Source organism: Cheilinus undulatus, linkage group 15 (assembly GCF_018320785.1).
Source record: "Cheilinus undulatus linkage group 15, ASM1832078v1, whole genome shotgun sequence".
In the NCBI taxonomy this organism is placed as follows: domain Eukaryota; kingdom Metazoa; phylum Chordata; class Actinopteri; order Labriformes; family Labridae; genus Cheilinus; species Cheilinus undulatus.
In genome coordinates this window covers 37849807-37865045 of record NC_054879.1, presented here as the reverse complement: position 1 = coordinate 37865045, position 15239 = coordinate 37849807, and the positions used below count along the sequence as shown (strand labels likewise).

At 38.9% G+C, this 15239-nt stretch overlaps 1 protein-coding gene across 1 annotated transcript in view; it reads right to left on the bottom strand.

The window, feature by feature from the left end:
* The window catches only part of col4a1 (collagen, type IV, alpha 1), a 69228-nt gene that overhangs the window by 27248 nt on the left and 26741 nt on the right, over positions 1-15239 (bottom strand). The window contains exons 2-8 of the mRNA XM_041806255.1: positions 6810-6863; positions 1845-1934; positions 1620-1664; positions 1305-1349; positions 1018-1080; positions 832-885; positions 657-683 (exon numbers count right to left, since the gene is read on the bottom strand). Of these exons, the coding sequence (XP_041662189.1) occupies positions 657-683; positions 832-885; positions 1018-1080; positions 1305-1349; positions 1620-1664; positions 1845-1934; positions 6810-6863 (378 nt within the window). The remainder of the gene's footprint in view (positions 1-656; positions 684-831; positions 886-1017; positions 1081-1304; positions 1350-1619; positions 1665-1844; positions 1935-6809; positions 6864-15239) is intronic.

The window sequence follows — 15239 nt, the reverse complement described above, 5'->3', positions numbered from 1 at the left end:
CAGTAAAAAATATTACAAAGCAATTCTATCTATTCTGGGGTCCACAGAATAAATTAATTTCTCTGAGCTGAGGCCCACTCTCCAACCCTTTGCAAACCCCTGGGCTAAAACACATACATGGGTGCATGATCTGAGTTTATGACATCTCTGGCCACAAGGTGGAGTCATTTTGTCATGTATAATGGAGAAAGCCTGAACAGGCATGTTTAACTTTATTTTACCATGATGATGAGCTGTATTCAGAAAGGTCATTTTTTTATGTTTGCCTCACTGCTATCAGACGATGTCTCCAAATAGTATTTAAATAGTACTTGGTTATATTATTTCAAGCTTTTAATGTTACAAAGACAATGTTTCAAATTTAGCCCATTCATTTAGATAGTTTTCAGCCAGAGAGGGATGGGGCCTGGATCATCTGGATGGGTTGTTCTTAGCAATAACTTCATGGTGTTACAGGAACTGTATGGCAATGTTTTCTCTACATTTTTTGTACATTAAAAAAATGTCACTAATGAGATCTTGATTAAAATAAATAACCTTATATTGGCACATTCAAAAGTAAAAATATACATATGAATGCATATACTGTAGGTGTACCAGAACTGCTTGGCATCATATAAACACAAAACATGATAGCGTCATTAATGTCTACTGACCTTCATTCCAGGGACTCCAGGGGGGCCCTACAAGAGGAAAACCAGGGTCACATAACAATAATGTTACATGCTCTCATCACTTTTGGAAACATCAACAAGGGCAATTATTGTAGAATCATTCTAATTTAAACTGTGCTATTTTGATAGTGGTGTCACGTGTGTCCTGGCTGCTTACAAGAGGTCCTTGAGTACCAGCAAACCCCGGAATACCATCTCTTCCTCTGTCTCCCTGAAACAAACACAAAGATGCACAACCAAGTCAGAAAAACACCAACAAAGTGAAGAAAATCTGGTATATATGTAGCAGACCCTATAATAAATCTGCTATGAGAACAAAAAGGAAGTTTAAGAAAACGCTTACTTTAGTCCCGTTGCATCCTGGGATACCTGGCAGACCAGGTGGGCCGTCATTTCCATTGATGCCCTGAGAGTGGAAGTGCACAAATTGATAAACTGAGAAACAATGTTTCTAATGTTTCTAAATTCCTTCCCACAAAAACAATCCAAATTTTAAAAGCAGCATTAAAAGAAACATCATCTTTACATTTTGTTTATAAGGTCATATTTAAAAAGGGGTAACTGCAACATTTCTGTTGACATGAAGTGAATTTATTGGAAAAAAGACTGCATGAATTTGTGGTAACTTACTGGCAGTCCTGGGTTTCCTGGGAAACCGGGCAGACCTGGAGGACCCTGCAAAATCACAATGACCACGCCATCAGTGAAACAAAAATCAAAGGATATTTATGTGGTTTTTGCAAAGTTTGTGCATTTGTGTGTTTTCAGAAGCCAAATAAGTGTTTCATACTTACAAACATGAGGGGCATAATGATATATCCTCAATGATATATCCTTAGGGTTTATTAAAGTATATCTTCTAGAACCATCCCAGAGTAAGATCAATTCTGTAGCTGGGCATTCATTTGTAAAAGTTTCACACTGTAACGACCTTTATCTACTTACCCGCACTCCTTTTAGCCCAGGAGCTCCATGTTCACCTGCATCGCCCTACAAGAAATAAATGTCATTACAGAAGAGAAAAAATAAACAATGCCTGCGATTGTGTGTCATGCTGTTCATTTTTTAAAGGGCTATTACCACTTACAATGTCACGTTTGGACTGCAGTAAAAAAATGAAGGTAAACTGATTGTCACTCATGTGTTTTGTTTGTGTGACAGTTCACTGACCTTGAAGCCCATCGCCCCTGGAGGCCCCTCAGGTCCCTGCATCCCTGGGAATCCCATGTTACCTTGAAGACCTGGAAATCCACGTTCACCCTGTCAAGATGCAAAAGTGAAGATGAACCTCATTGTTTCACAAAGTTGAGAAACTTTACTCAGGATCTTTATTGATGCTGAAGCCATGGAAAGACAACATTCAACGTCACACACAATAAATATGAGGCACTAACACTGGAGTTTAATGACCAAAAGCCATCGTAATGATAAGATTATTACTGTACATTATTACATAAAGGAGCAAGAATATTAGCAACCCATTCTGAAATATTTTAAGGTCCAGAAAATGTTGTGAAAGAGGCCTGTTTTTTCCTGAGAGGCCACTGGTCATTTGAAAGATTGTTGTGATTTTCCTATGCTGTGACCGATGTGCTATTCTATATGACTGCAACCTTGGTCAGGTCGCTCTTGTGAAAAAGATTTCAAATCAAACCACATTTGTTATGTAAGTATTTTAACATTGCTGTTTTTGAAAAACTGCAATCCATAAGTTGTATTTACTAGACAGTAAACCACTGTTTTCATTTCAGGGATGAATGCCACATCAAGATGGTGAAGAGCTGTTAAAAGTGACCTTTCTGTATCGTGCCATGAGCAATCCCAGAATGCTTTGAGGGAGCCTTGCAGTATTATTGTTTTTATTAAAAAGACCCCTACGTGTCTTTAATCCCCCTTTCTGTGAAACAGTAGAAGTACGATTGTTATAAAAGAGTATGATTGTTCTCAGCCAATAAGCAGAGATCAGTCAACAACATGGAAAGGGACATCACAGCATTTGACCAATCAGCAGAAGCCCAGAGCATCTCAAACTTGCTTTTTTCTTCAGAACTCACGAAGTGCAGTTTTACATCTCTTTCAGATCTACACCAATAAAAATCAACAATAACTGTGGTGGGTTAAAAAAGTTCTTACATTATAAAGGTAAATAATGGTGATAACAGTCATGATATGTTGAATGATTTCTAAGAATTACTGTCATAGCTTGAAAAACTGAGGCATCATATTTAATCATGTTTGGGGTAAAATTGTACGTATATTTATGTACAGACATACCCAAAGGTTATAAAGTAAGCCATTCTAAAGCCTGCCTTATAAAACACTAATTATAATGTAGAATAACAGTACTTAACAGTGTTATCAGATCTTTCCACAGGTATGTATAACATTATAAAGACATCCAATGAGAAATTGTACCAATTTATATGCATTTCAAAGGTACAAAAGGCTAATTATGTGTGATTTTTGGCCAATTCTAAAACCCGATAAGAGTTTTATTATATGTATATGGCATATATCTGTTTTAATTTCCACTGTGAGCCCTACCATTTTTTAAATCGATTTAGTAATTCAATATTTATGGTTTTTTTATTGTGTTCTGTTGAAATTATAAGGAAAGGATAAACGACATAAATAATGAAATATGTGTGATTTAGTAGCTCAGCATCTAAACCTCAACCTCAACAACTTCGATGTCTCCAATCCTGTCAAAGGACACAGCAACCATCCCAAAGGACTTTAACTTGTATCTTTCATGATTTATGCCTTATGTTTTGTCAAGAAGGTGCATTTTAATTTGTCTTTAAGGTGTCATTATGTACCTCAGGAATAATTACTTGTGAAAAATAGTATTTCTATATTGAAACAAAATTTCATAGAGTAAGAATATACTCATTTGACTTCACCAGTGGGACATAACCTCCTATCTCCAAAATCACTACTTTTCGGAGAACTTTAACCCCTTAAAGCCTGTTGTATCATATTTGATACATACTTTTACGATACCTCTATCTAATCAATATGATCATAAATTACAAAAAAAACCTTCTGAATACAATCTGAAAAATTTTAAAAATGCCCTCAAGTGGATTATCAGTTACCAAAAACACCTAATGTATCAAATGAGATACAAAAAAAATATATGTTATATTTTATGGAAATTTTGATTTTTTTTTGGATTTCAGTAGAAAGTAAAATAAACATTTCAGTTCCAAAAAATTTGAATTTTCTGGCTATAATTTGTGTTTTCAGGCTTCAAGGGGTTATAACAGCTGTATTATCCAAATAATTAAACACTGAATGGTCGTATTCAGCAGATCTTTGACACTTTTTATTGGTTTGAATTAAAAACCCACTTACAGGTGTAAAATCAGACCAATATTAGTGATTTATGAAAAACATTATGAAAAATTGACATCTGACACCAGTGATATGCTTATTTTGCCGTTATTAGTTATTACTGGTCACTTTGTTAAACTTGATTGGTAACATAATTACAAAAAAGTAAAAAAGATCTCTTTAGATGTCTGCCAATAATACTCTTGAGTTAAAATGTTGAATTTTCAAATATTTAATGAGTGCCATATAAAGGGATATTCCACTCCCAAGATGCCTTGGTGAGCTCATCTTCTTTAGTATTTTAATTGAAAGTTCCCTGGCAGTGGAATTTATGTGTCTTAAGCTCAAGTAACTTAATTGTAATTATTTTAAATTGATTTAAAAAAAAACATGCAGGGCTGGCATAGAAAAAGCCTAATCCATGACCTCACCAGTGACCTTGAATTGACTCAAAAAATGAAATGTACCATTTGTGTTATTTGCAAAATTGTCCACCAGATGGCAGCCATGCTCTGCAAGAGGAAGTCTTGCTCCAGTTCTCTCCTAACCCTCTTTAAGATGTCAGACTCTGACAGAATGATGTGATAAGCTCAGCAGCAGACTAAATGAAACCATATTGAACATTAGACTGATTTCCAGTCCCTGCCCACTGAACACCTGACTCCCATCAGTCAAACCAACACTACCTCTTGAACCATGGGAATTTTCAGGGTTGCCACAGCAACTCCTGTTTTGCAAAGTAGGGAAGTGATGTCATTGTAAAAAAAAAAAAAAAAAAAAAAAGCTCAGAGGAGATATTTCAGAAGACTGGAGTTTTTCTGCAATTCTTCTGAACACAGGGGGCCTTTGAGTCCACTGTGGATTTGGCGTGGCTCCACTGAACACAGTCAGTACATGTGTTGTTGTCGGGTGTGCTCAAAGTTTGGCTACTGTTGCTGTAGGAGTGAGCCATACAAGGCCAGACTGTTGCACTTAGAGGAGAGATAACACTCCGCAGTCGTCTGATATCGCTGAGCCAATAATACACATGTGCACTAAAACAGCTGGAGTGAAAGTGAAAAATAAACCCACCCAAACTGTTTTTGCTTGTGACAACAAAATGTAGTCTTCCTTAAGCCATCTTTTTTTTTTATCTTCATTTGGATCTTAAAGCTCCTGTTAAAAGGATTTCACCAGCTATGAAACATATGAAATCAAAATTAATGCCTGTATATGAGGTACAAAAGCTAACAAGGCCTTAACACTTGAAATCTAGCTCACGTTCCTCACATTTATCTGGATCATTGCTGAGATATTTTATCACACCTTGATAAAGAAAGGCACACAGTTTTATTTTCTTTTTCTAAGGCTTTACAGCTGACAATGCATGTCAGAGCAAAAACCAAGCCATGAGGTCAAAGGAGCTGCCTGCAGAGCTCAGAGACAGGATTGTTGGAAGGAACAGATCTGGGGAAGGCTACAAGTTCATTTCTGCTGCACTGAAGGTTCCTGAGAACACAGTAGCCTCCATAATTCTAGACCAGAATAGGTCCGGTATAGCCAGGACTCTTCCAAAAGCTGCCAAACCTTGTCCCATTCCATGTAGGATCCCTGGAGCTCAGTGGGTTCTTGGGCCCCTCTCTTACCAAGGCCTTTCTCCGCCCATTACTCAATTTGAGCTAAACTTCCTCCATTTGAGAATCATGGAGGCCAATGGGAACTTGGGAACTTTCAGTGCAGCAGAGATTTTTTTGTAGCCTTCCTCAGATCTGTGCTCAGTAACAATCTTGTCTCTGAGCTCTGCAGGCAGTTTCTTTGTCCTCATTGCTTGGGTTTTTGCTCTGATTGGCCCTCCATAGAGAGATGGATGCCTTTCCAAATCATGTCCAGTCAATTTAGTTTACCACAGGTGGAGTCCAATCAAGGAGTAGAAACACCTCAGATCAAGAGAAACCGGAGGAACTTGAGCTAAATTTTAAGTGTTTCTGCAAATGGTCTGAAAACTTCTGTAAGTGTGATATTCATATTTCAACTGAAGGGGGTCTGTATACTATACAGCCTGCCAACAGAACAGGGTGGGTGAAGATCAGGCAGGAACTGAATGTCAGTAAGACACCAGGGAAGTAGAAGTATAAGTCCATGGAAGAGTGCAGCCAATAGGATAGATCAATTGTCTTTCCATCTACCCCAGTGTTAAGGATGTGGGTAATTTTGTGGCCAGTAACTGATCTATTTTTGAATGTAAAAAGGGATGAATTTAGTGCTGGATTTGGTCGTCATCATCAAATTTTGCTAAAAGTAATGAACCATCAGCAGATAAATCCTTAACTGTCTATCTGCCATTTGTTTAGGGGTTTTTATCCGTACATATACAACCAAACTGACAGCTAAAAGGTTTATGGAGAAGCTTTTAGATCAGTTATTAACACCCATGCTCAAGTGTTGACAGCTCAATGGCTGATATCCAGTTCATGGCTGGAGCATCACCACTTGTACATCTGTATCTCCGACCCCCCCTACCATCTGATGGGAATAAGACCATAAGCCCAGCTGTGTGTTTGGACATGCTCTAATTCAAACTGATCTTTGTTCCCGTCTTGGTCTCCGCTCCGTGACTGAGCCTCCTCCTCTGCTCTTCCACCCAGGACGTGCTCCAGTGTTTTCCACTGAGCTGACCCCATCACTCAGGACATAGAAAGAACTATCATGCCTGTTTTTGGTCAGCTATGAACTTGTAAAACCATCATTTGCATGTAGAGTGCGCTGATATGAAAACTAAAATAAGTGAGGTTAATTGACAATGATGAATTAAAATCTTACCTTTGCGCCTTTTACACCACTGCAGTCACATTTTCCACAAGATTCTCCGCAACCCTGAGAAGAAAGAAAAACACAAGCATAAACCATCTATCTCATAAAAGGCAAAACAGCAAACCAAGAAGAAAGTAAACAAAGGGAAAAAGTCCAAGAGATGAAAGTGTTCCTAACTCAATAGAGTGGCGTTCGCCAGCTGAGGGTCATGTAATGTCATCCATCATATGTGTATAAAGTGTTACAAGCTCTTCATTCTTTTATAGCATGCTAGGGCCTCGCTTCTTCCAGATGGCTCATAGATATCCCACTGACACTGTAAATCATCACTGTGAGCTCGGGACAGACTTCTGCTCTGTTTTCATGCACACCTGCTGATCTGCTCCACAGACGAGCATTTATAGGTCAAAACTGTACATTGAGTATAAAAAAATCGGAGTCAAAGGGGGAATCAAGAGAACACCAGCTTTCCGCACTCAGTGGCCTATTTAGAATGTGTGCAGAGGATTTTTTTTCTTGCCTCAAGGGGGCAGCAGAACAAGCTTTGAACACATAAATTCACATATCAATCCTTTTTAGGTTACATGACAAAATAGTTAGCCAAAATCTGCTGAGTCATACAACCTTTAGTTAGAAAGAAAACTTAATAACTCATGTAAAACTTAATTTAAAGCTCTATTTCTGGCCATTTGAGCCATTGAAGATCAACATTTACTATATTTTGACTCAGAGTTTTGTCCCTTCTGATGACTGAGGTAATTACCTTTTAGCCACTTTATGCCAATTTGAACTCAGTTTTGTGTCTAAGTTATAATAACCCTTTTTTATTGTTTTTCATTGACATTAAGAGTCAAGTACAGGATTATTTTGCCAGGTGTGCAATTAAAACTATAAGACAACAGACAACAACATTAAAACATTTAGCCAGAAGGTGCGAGCATGCATATGTGACTCATGGAGTACTTTCACATACTCTCAAACTCTGCAGTTTTGTCAAGCTGTAAGAATGTCTTAAAAAATCTGTAGAACAAAACTGGTGACAGTGTAAATCACTAAGACTAGCTTACTGCAAAGCTAAGAGATGAAACAACAGAGCTGTACTGTACATTCCTGTCACTGAGCGCTAGCTCTGCTAATATTAGCAGCAAACCTAATAAGTCAGGACTGATGAGAGGGTCTGACTGCAGACTGTTCATCTCTAATGTCTAAGAACAGAAATACATGCTAAAACCAGGGACATCACTGGATTGAAAGACAAAGGGAGCTTAGCCACAAGGGTTGCAGGTAATGTGTTAATGTGCACCAAAGTTCTAATTCAATTTAATTAATTTTTTATCAGTTGCAGAGCAATTACTGGGACCTATGTTTCAACTTCTTACCCTACTTTCTTTGGAAGACCTCTATCCTTTTAAGGTGGTCTTTTTTAAAATTTATTTAGTCCAAGCAAGTCAGTATGAGTTTGTGTTTTTGAGAGTGTATATGTTGGCGTTGGTTCATGGAAAAGATGTTGGAAAGTATCCATTAATACAATTAGTACAATTCAACAATTTCAGCATCTACGTGTATAAATCTCTCAGTCTGACTCATGTTTTCCTGATGCCTGACGTCTTTATTTCCTGAGACTTCTGAGATCTAACACCTTAGTCTGAGACAAGAGGATGTCCTTAAATGGACATCATACAGGAGAGGGCATAGTGGCAAGTTTAAGAGTCTGCAGATTCACAAGACATTCACACAGAAATTGATCAAAACATCTTGGAAACCACCTGAAAACATGGTTTATCAAGCCCAGAGGGTTGAAAAAAATCTGAATATGATTTTTACTGTGATTATTGTTGAGGAGGCTAAGGAACATTTGAGGGGTGGTTTAGCAGCCCCCCAAAAAGCCTAACAACATCCATGGTGAAAATGTTCAAAATAAGATCAGATAAAACTTCCGTTTAGAAATAGTGTCAAGGTAAGGATTATGATACCACAATTTAAGTTAAAACCTGACCTAGAAAGCTAAATTAGCTACATTTGCTTCAGTAATAACATTAATTATATAGCTAGCATAGCTGTGTAAGCTTTCGCCAAAGTTAACGAAGCTAGAGTGAGCCACCATTCATGTAACTACTTCCAAAACAGATTGATACATGAATAAATTCAGGATTAGACCTCTGACCTTTATTCTGTTTTATTTCTAAAATGTTACTTCATCTGTCATGTTTGCAGTGTGGTTATTTCATGAATGTATTGTCAGACTTTGTTCATGAAAAACTTGAATTAAAAAAAAGAAACTCTAAAACTGGAAATACTGTGTTGTACTGGCAAATTACAGCACTTCCATTTTTACAGGGACAGCGTCTCACTTAAACGGTCTGTGAGAGGGGCCGTCACAGATGCATGGTCTGCAGCTAGACCGTCTTGGAACTGGCAGGCTGGATAAGCTACACAAAGGAAAAAAAAGCCAGAAGTATTAACTGGTATCACTGAGAGTCAAGAGTAAGATTAAATTGTGTTGTAAACTAACAAACGTGTAAGAATGAGTTTTAAGGGACTAGCTTGTTAACTTAACATGGCTTAAAACATGCAGTATATTGGAATCAACACTGAGGTGCCATCATTAGCCTAATTAGAACCTGAAGCAGCTATAAAGCAAAATGTTGCCCTTTTTATCTTATATCTTCTAACTATCTGAGTGAGTTTCGAGGGATAAAAATTGCCTGCAATTGTTGCTCATACCATTAATGTCTCTAGGGCATCTTAGCTTGCATATCAACTAGCAATGACACCAAGTGCAAAAAGCAAACAAGAGCATCCTGACACGTGTAGAGGATGTTAGTGACACTGGCAGATTTCAGACTGTTTTGACTGACTTTGACAGTCAGTCATATCTACTCACGCAACAAGAAAGACATGCTTTATTCTTTTGAACCACATGAAGAGTCCCTTATTGGCTATGTATAACTATGCAGGCAGACGGACATCAATGCAGCTGTTCTCAGCCCATTTAGTTCCCCCCTCACTCCCCCCGTTTCCTCTCCTCTGGGGTCTCCAGAGGCCAGAGCCTGGGAACTGGCCTGCACTGCTTTGGCTCTGTCTTCCACTACTCTTCTCTTTTTTTTCCCTCAATCATCCAGCTGTTTCCAGACTCACGTGCGAGGCGTTGTGCCAAAAGCCTGTCAGAGCTTTGGACGGGCCTGTTCAGAGACTGAACAGCTACTGCCCACAAATACTTCTCTCTATCTATTTCACGTTCTCACACAACAAATACATTTCTCCGTGACCATTCATCAAAATCAGTTCCCTTTGACATCTCATGCATTAGTCATTCTTTATCCTACATTTTCTATAGCCCATTATCCTGTCTTTCTTCTTACACGCCACCTCCAACATACCTGATAACTGACTCAACATGTGGCTCTAAATCCATGGGAAACAACCAGACCTTTGGCTCTGAGTGCCCCCACCCTCCTATAATGCACTTGTTCTTCACTATTTGTAGTATATAACACGTGTGGTCTGCTAGAGTACGTCATTTCCCATGCTTGCTCTCTTTAACACCTCTACGTCACTCCATCTCACCTCTCTGCTTCTGCTCCTTCAAGTATTTTTCTTTCACAGGATTAATTCCTGTTCAACCACAAGTTAACGCCAGGAACACCTGCTGCGGATCAGATTAGTGTCATAAGACTAACAGAGGAAAAGGGATATTGACTCAAAATGAAGCACATGTGGGTTTTAGCCTGCAGTAATAAAATCTCCTGGAGCTCGATTAACATGATTTTTTTCTTTAACCTTTCACCACAGCAGTTAAAGCATGTCAACACCACAGACTGTACCTCATATTAAAAAGAACAGCGTGACAGTCAACTTGAAGTGAAGAAAAATATGTAGAGCTCCCCCATGTTAACATATGGGCCAAAGGATCAGTTATTTCTGTGACTTCATGTACATTGAAAGTAACGTCATAACTCAAACATGTCAAATAAATTATGATTAACCCAGGATTCTGTCATCAAAATTATTATAATGCTGACTCATGTTATAGTGTTCATTTCTTGGAGTAGTTTTGCTTTGACTGGTTATTTCAAGGTCTCATATCATACCCCTTTAAGACAAGTTTATATTGCTCTCAGAGGTCCTCAAAACATGCCTGTGAACTTTATTGCTGAAAAAACACTCCGGTATTGCATTTTTGCAAGTCTAAAAACCCCTTTGTTTCAGCCCTGCTCAGAACGAGCTTTTTCTGTGTCTGTGGCTTTAAATGTTAATGAGCTGTCTGACTCCACCCCTCCCAGGAAATGGATGTGGCTTAATGGATGTGACTCTTGATCTGAGAGGATCAGGAGAGGAGGGCGTAACTTTCTTCCAAGCAGGGAGGGGCAACCAAACCTGGGGGAGGTGCAAACTCCACACATGACATCATGAGGGGAAAATCTGAGAATGTGTAGTTTCAGCACACATTTTCTGAAAGAGAGGTATAAAAAACAAACAAAAAAAAAGGTGTATAGTGACTACCCTCTACAGGTTAAAACTGTCTGCTGCACCCACTTTTCCCACAACCGTTAACTAAACTCATAGCAGCCAAAACAGAATTACAGGGCTCCACCAATCAGGGACATCACTGTGACACTCAGGATTATGGGTATAAGAGCTGTTTATTGAGACTTTTAACACTTTGTTTTTGTTAAAACACATTTTTTAATACACTAGCATGTTTCTTACATCAGTTGTTCCAAACCATTTTTCATTAGAAAAGAAACGAATAACAGCCTTTTAAAAACGGCTACCTGCAGCATTCTGTCATAGTGGAAGAGGACTTAACAAGAACTGCTAATTGAGTCACTAAACTTTTTATAACTGTCAACGTACGACAAAATAATCTGCTCTGTTGTAGACTGTGGTGAACTAAAGGGTTTCTGATGTTTAACCATTAAGATAAATGTTTGGGTCTGTTTAGTGGAAGGGGTGTGACAATGTGACAATGACTAGTTAGCTCTCATCTCAGCATGTCTTGCTCTATCACCAGCGCAATCACAGCACTGGATGTGGAGATATTTTGGCTTTACTTTCGTACGGAGGAAGATTAAGATATATCGTCCAAATTAATAATCATTAAACGGTCAGCACAACTCATGTCTAACACCAGCTTATGTTTAAAATTGCACAAGTATTCCCTGTTTCACCTGTTTCTTTCTCGCTCAGGTGTCTTTTCTTCTTCTGCAGGTTTCTCCGTCCTCTTTGAGGTGCAATTGAGCTGAGCAGACATTCCTGCATGTTTAAGGGCAAAACCATTAAACCTGAGCCTCTAACCAACACGCTCAAAGATGACCCTATGTGTTCCTGTGTGATGAAAAGTCAGCCATCCTGTGATGTCTACCTCTCCTCTTTCAAACACAGCAGAGTAATCTGCAGGTAGATCAAAGCAGTGCTTCTTTGATTTCTCCTGTTTGTTTTCATTCTGGGCCCGTTACGCACCGACGTGAACCCAAACACCAGATGGGAGATAAAACACAAAGACCAAACTGACATCTGCACAAAAAGAGCATCTTGCTAATGAGCCTTAGAGCCAAATAGTGGATATCAGACTTAAATGTTATAAGGGCTTTGTGAGAAAAAAAAAGAGGGATCTTAAGAGGATTTTATCCTACAGATGATGGAGGCTCTTATTATACAGGTAAACCTATCAGGGAACCTTTTCTGACATTAATTCCATTTCTTAGGCTCATGTTATGAGGGCAAATACAGTGCAACAGCTGTACTAGTTCACAAACAAGCCTAAGATTAAAAGAAGCCACAGGGTTACCCTTTTTATTTGAAATTATATTGCGTGTCTGTTCATCTTTGAAGACAAAAGCTCTTTCAAGTCTCTGCTTTTGTTCTTGCTATAGTTACTTTTTGAAGGGTTTAGGGCTGTCCCATATCTGAATCAAGGGGCATTAGCCCTTTTCACAGTACGTTTTGGCTACAGTGCCATAACAAAACTCTGCCAAAACTAGGCCTAAAGACCTTTATATTGATTCCAGAACATTGGCGTCCCTTTGGGCTTTTCCACTTTAACTTTTGGCCACGCTGATCCAAACCAAGCCGTCATCAGTTTGGCTGTGCTGGGCTATGCTGAGCCACACCCACATCACAGTGGTTCATCATCATCTGGGGACGCCTCACATGCCTGTTAAAGTACACCAAATTCTGACACCTGCCGGATTACCAATGAAGGAAGAAAAAACGTTGAAATAGGAACGATGACCAACTCTTGAAAAAACGATGCTTAATGAAGCACAGCTATTCAACGTCATCAACTCAAATTAGAGCATCACCATGCTCAGTTAAGGTGACAAAAAAAAGAGCTTTTGTGCCGAGTGAAACTGAGTAGAGCCAAGCCGCTCAATATAATGGAAAAGCCCTTCCTGTCTGTTAATTCAAAGTGTGTTACAGAGTTGCAGAAGTGTGAGTGAGCACAGCGCAGTGGGAGCACTACATGCACACACAAGCTGCCTTTCCAGTACCCTTAGAAAAATCTTAATAGCGCAATAAAAAACAGGTTATGGAAACAACTGAAAAACCTCTTAAATGTCACTAAAAATTTTGTACGCTCTCATGAGGAGGTTTTTCAGAGGTTTGATATAGAAATATATCACAAAAGTGCAATGGAAAAACTTTTTCCGCATTAACACGCCACAAGACTTGACGTACTTTGTATACCAGTTTACTCAGAGACAACATGGCAGGTTACGTGTGGACAGAAGAGGAGACCGAGACTTTTCTTAACATCTTACTTATACCCTTACATGTGGCTTTTGCCATACGCACGCACTTTGCCTCTGAACTATGATCTGTTGCCTTCGTCTTTTGTTTAAAATTGTCAGGGCAACCCCTGTAGATGTAATCATAACCATACCAACATGCAACAGGTTTTGAGCATCCAGCTTCCTTGCAGTGGAGTCATGCGAGATGTAATCATAACCATACCAACACGCAACAGGTTTTGAGCATCCAGCTTCCTTGCAGTGGAGTCATGCGAGATGAGATTTTACAAGAATTGCGAGGCTCATGCCCCAAACTCCCTTTAATGGAAACACATTCAAAGCGCAATTGTACTTAGTTGAAATCTAAGAAATATAGCTTTTAATTTGTGACAAACTGTAACCCAGCAAAATTCCGTGCCCCAAAACAGTTGTGCCTATAAACAAAAAGCTGAAGAAGAGGCAACCACTTGGGTCAATATTTTTTATGATCTGTGTAGAGAATGAAGTCCATTCAGAAGGGTACTATAGAGGTTTTTAGTATTGTTAAGCAGCTAACAAAGCCCTCTTCCTATGCCAACATCTACTGTGTTGCATGAGGATAAAACAGGCTCATGCCACATGGAAGTTTTTAAAGAGACAGGAAATGTGAATCAACTTTAAGGCTTTACCTGTGCCTGGGAGAACTTGAGAGCTCTTGCTTGCCACATTCTGCAACTATGGACAGGAATTTGTGTTGTTAAAAGCATAAAGTAATCTGATTAATGCAGTGGTGTCCAAACTTTTTCCACCGAGGGCCACATATTCAATTTATATAAGAGTGGTGGGGCCACTTTTATATGCCACACCTTGATATTAAATCTATGAACCAGTCAAATGTGGATTAAGATATTCTTAGTGATTGAGTGTGCTCACAGTAGTGGCTGACAAGGTAAACAGCCAATCATTTTAAGATTTTGGGGAGGCCAGTCAGATTTCAGGGAGGACCTGGTTGGCCTTGGCTATGCACCTAGAACACTATTGGTGCTACTATTAAGTGGGGTAATTAATTAGAGCATTATAAATCAAGATAATGTTATTACTTCAATATCTTTATCATAAACAGTGTTGTCTTTGTGGAGTCACAAATTAATAAACACATCACTAAATTCTTCTTGTCGAAATGTTTGTTTTCAGAATTAGCATGGTAGCACTGCCTTGTGCTGAAACTAAGAGGTACAATATAGTCAAGCAAAAGCTTCATGTTCTGATTTTATTTTATATTCAAAATTCATTATATTGCTGCTAGCCCATCAAAAGTGGGCCACAGGCCGCATTTGGCCCCCGGGCCATAGTTTGGACACCCCTGGATTAATGCAATGTTTTTGTTTTACAATTTACATATGTTCTAATCTTCAGTTCTTTAAAATAGAGGCTGCTTTTCTTCAAGCTAATCAGAAATCCTGACGGTAAACTCTATTTAAATGCTTGGTCTTTCCTTTTAAAATAGTTTTTTTTAACACTGTGGCACAGTCTGCCTGCACAGTACCGGGATTTCACATGTGAGAGAAGGAGAAGATAAAGATGATGTCACTTGGCCAAACATCCTGATCTTCTACAGAGTAAACACTGAGCAGAGGCCTGAGAGTGTGCAGTCATGAGTGCTGATGTCTGCCTTGTGGATGCACAGAAGCTGGTGAGTCACAGAGCTCTGGAGGATCTGTATCTG